This window comes from Seriola lalandi, unplaced genomic scaffold, assembly GCF_002814215.2.
Source record: "Seriola lalandi dorsalis isolate HSWRI2012SDOR001 ecotype SW California unplaced genomic scaffold, Sedor1 jcf7180002054987, whole genome shotgun sequence".
Lineage (NCBI taxonomy): Eukaryota > Metazoa > Chordata > Actinopteri > Carangiformes > Carangidae > Seriola > Seriola lalandi.
Window position 1 is genome coordinate 28,932 of NW_019525536.1, and position 1,540 is coordinate 30,471.

At 43.6% G+C, this 1,540-nt stretch overlaps 1 protein-coding gene across 11 annotated transcripts in view; it reads left to right on the top strand.

Annotated features, from left to right (window-relative positions):
• Nucleotides 1-1,540, top strand: part of LOC111647379 (protein NLRC3-like) — a 99,936-nt gene that overhangs the window by 15,506 nt on the left and 82,890 nt on the right. For 2 of the 11 annotated variants that reach the window (XM_087171354.1, XM_087171355.1), the window contains exon 1: nt 7-863. The exons of the other annotated variants lie outside the window; for them this stretch is intronic. In XM_087171354.1, the coding sequence (XP_087027480.1) occupies nt 22-863 (842 nt within the window). In that variant the 5' untranslated portion in view covers nt 7-21. Of the gene's footprint in view, nt 1-6; nt 864-1,540 lie in introns of those variants that run through there. 11 annotated transcript variants of the gene reach the window in all.

A 1,540-nucleotide genomic window follows, 5' to 3' on the forward strand; every position in this document is an offset into this window, starting at 1 on the left:
CATCTGGAGAAAGGAAACATCATGTTCTACCAAGAAGACCTGGAGCAGTGTGGTCTTGATGTCACAGAGGCCTCGGTGTACTCAGGACTTTGTACTGAGATCTTCAGAAGAGAGAGTGTGATCTTCCAGAAAACAGTCTACTGCTTTGTTCATCTGAGCGTTCAGGAGTTTCTGGCTGCAGTCTACATGTTCCACTGTTACACCAACAGGAAGACAGAGGTCCTGGAGAACTTCCTGAGAGGAGACTTCAAACAGAGAGACTTCAAACAGAGAGACTTCGAACAGAGAGACTTCGAACACAGAGACTTCGAACACAGAGACTCAAACCCAAAGACTTTCCTTAAGAAGTTTGTTGGAATCAATAAGAGCAATGATCCACCGCTCGACAGCAGTGATCCGCTTCTCGATGTCTTCCTGAGGAGAGCCATGGAGAAATCCCTCCAAAGTAGAAACGGTCACCTGGACCTGTTTGTTCGCTTCCTTCATGGCCTCTCTCTGGAGTCCAACCAGAGGCTCTTAGGAGGTCTGCTGGGTCAGACAGAGAACAGTCCAGGAACCATCCAGAGAGCCATCAACAACCTGAAGGAGATGAACAGAGATGATATCTCTCCTGACAGAAGCATCAACATCTTCCACTGTCTGATGGAGATGAAGGATCACTCAGTTCATCAGGAGATCCAAGAGTTCCTGAAGTCAGAGAACAGATCAGAGGAGGAACTCTCTGTGATCCAGTGCTCAGCTCTGGCCTACATGCTGCAGATGTTAGAGGAGGTTCTGGATGAGTTGGACCTGAAGAACTACAACACATCAGAGGAGGGACGACAGAGACTGATCCCAGCTGTGAGGAACTGCAGAAAGGCTGAGTGAGTCCAGACATGATCATTAACATTATCAATTAGTTCTTCAAACTTCCACAGTATTAAATTATTGTCTTTATTCTTTGTTTCACATTTCACAAGTTTGAGGTTGGAGTTGTGTTTTTCTTCTTCTGGAGATGTTTTAAATGTTGTGAGCACTAAAATGTAAATATTTCAGTTGGTTGTAATTAATAGTAAAAACTAATTAAAGCAGGAGTCACTGATCTCACACCTCAGTGTGTCTCCAGGTGTTTCCAGGTGTTGAGGAGTACGACTGCATATAGAAAACATTATAAAGCCTTTAGTGTCTCCAGAGGGAGCTGTGTGAAGTCTGATAAATGTCCTCCAGTGATGTCACTTGAGTCAGCGTGGGTTGGGTCTGAAAACTAAAGTTTGAAAAGTAAAAGAATGTGAATGTGTGGAGTCAGAAAGACGTGAACTCACCAGACCTCCGCTCAGATTAAAGGTGCTACTTTACATTTTGAATTCTCTACATTGAAGTGAGTTGGTGAGTTTTTGTGAACAGCAGCCACTGTGGTGACAACAAACACTAATGTGATAATGGTTCATGCTAAAACATGATGTCACAGCTTCACAAACAGAGAAAAGGCATCAAACTAGTGAAGTGACTCAGTAACGTCAACATTAGCTTTTAAAGGTTGCTAACATTAGCATGAGCTACA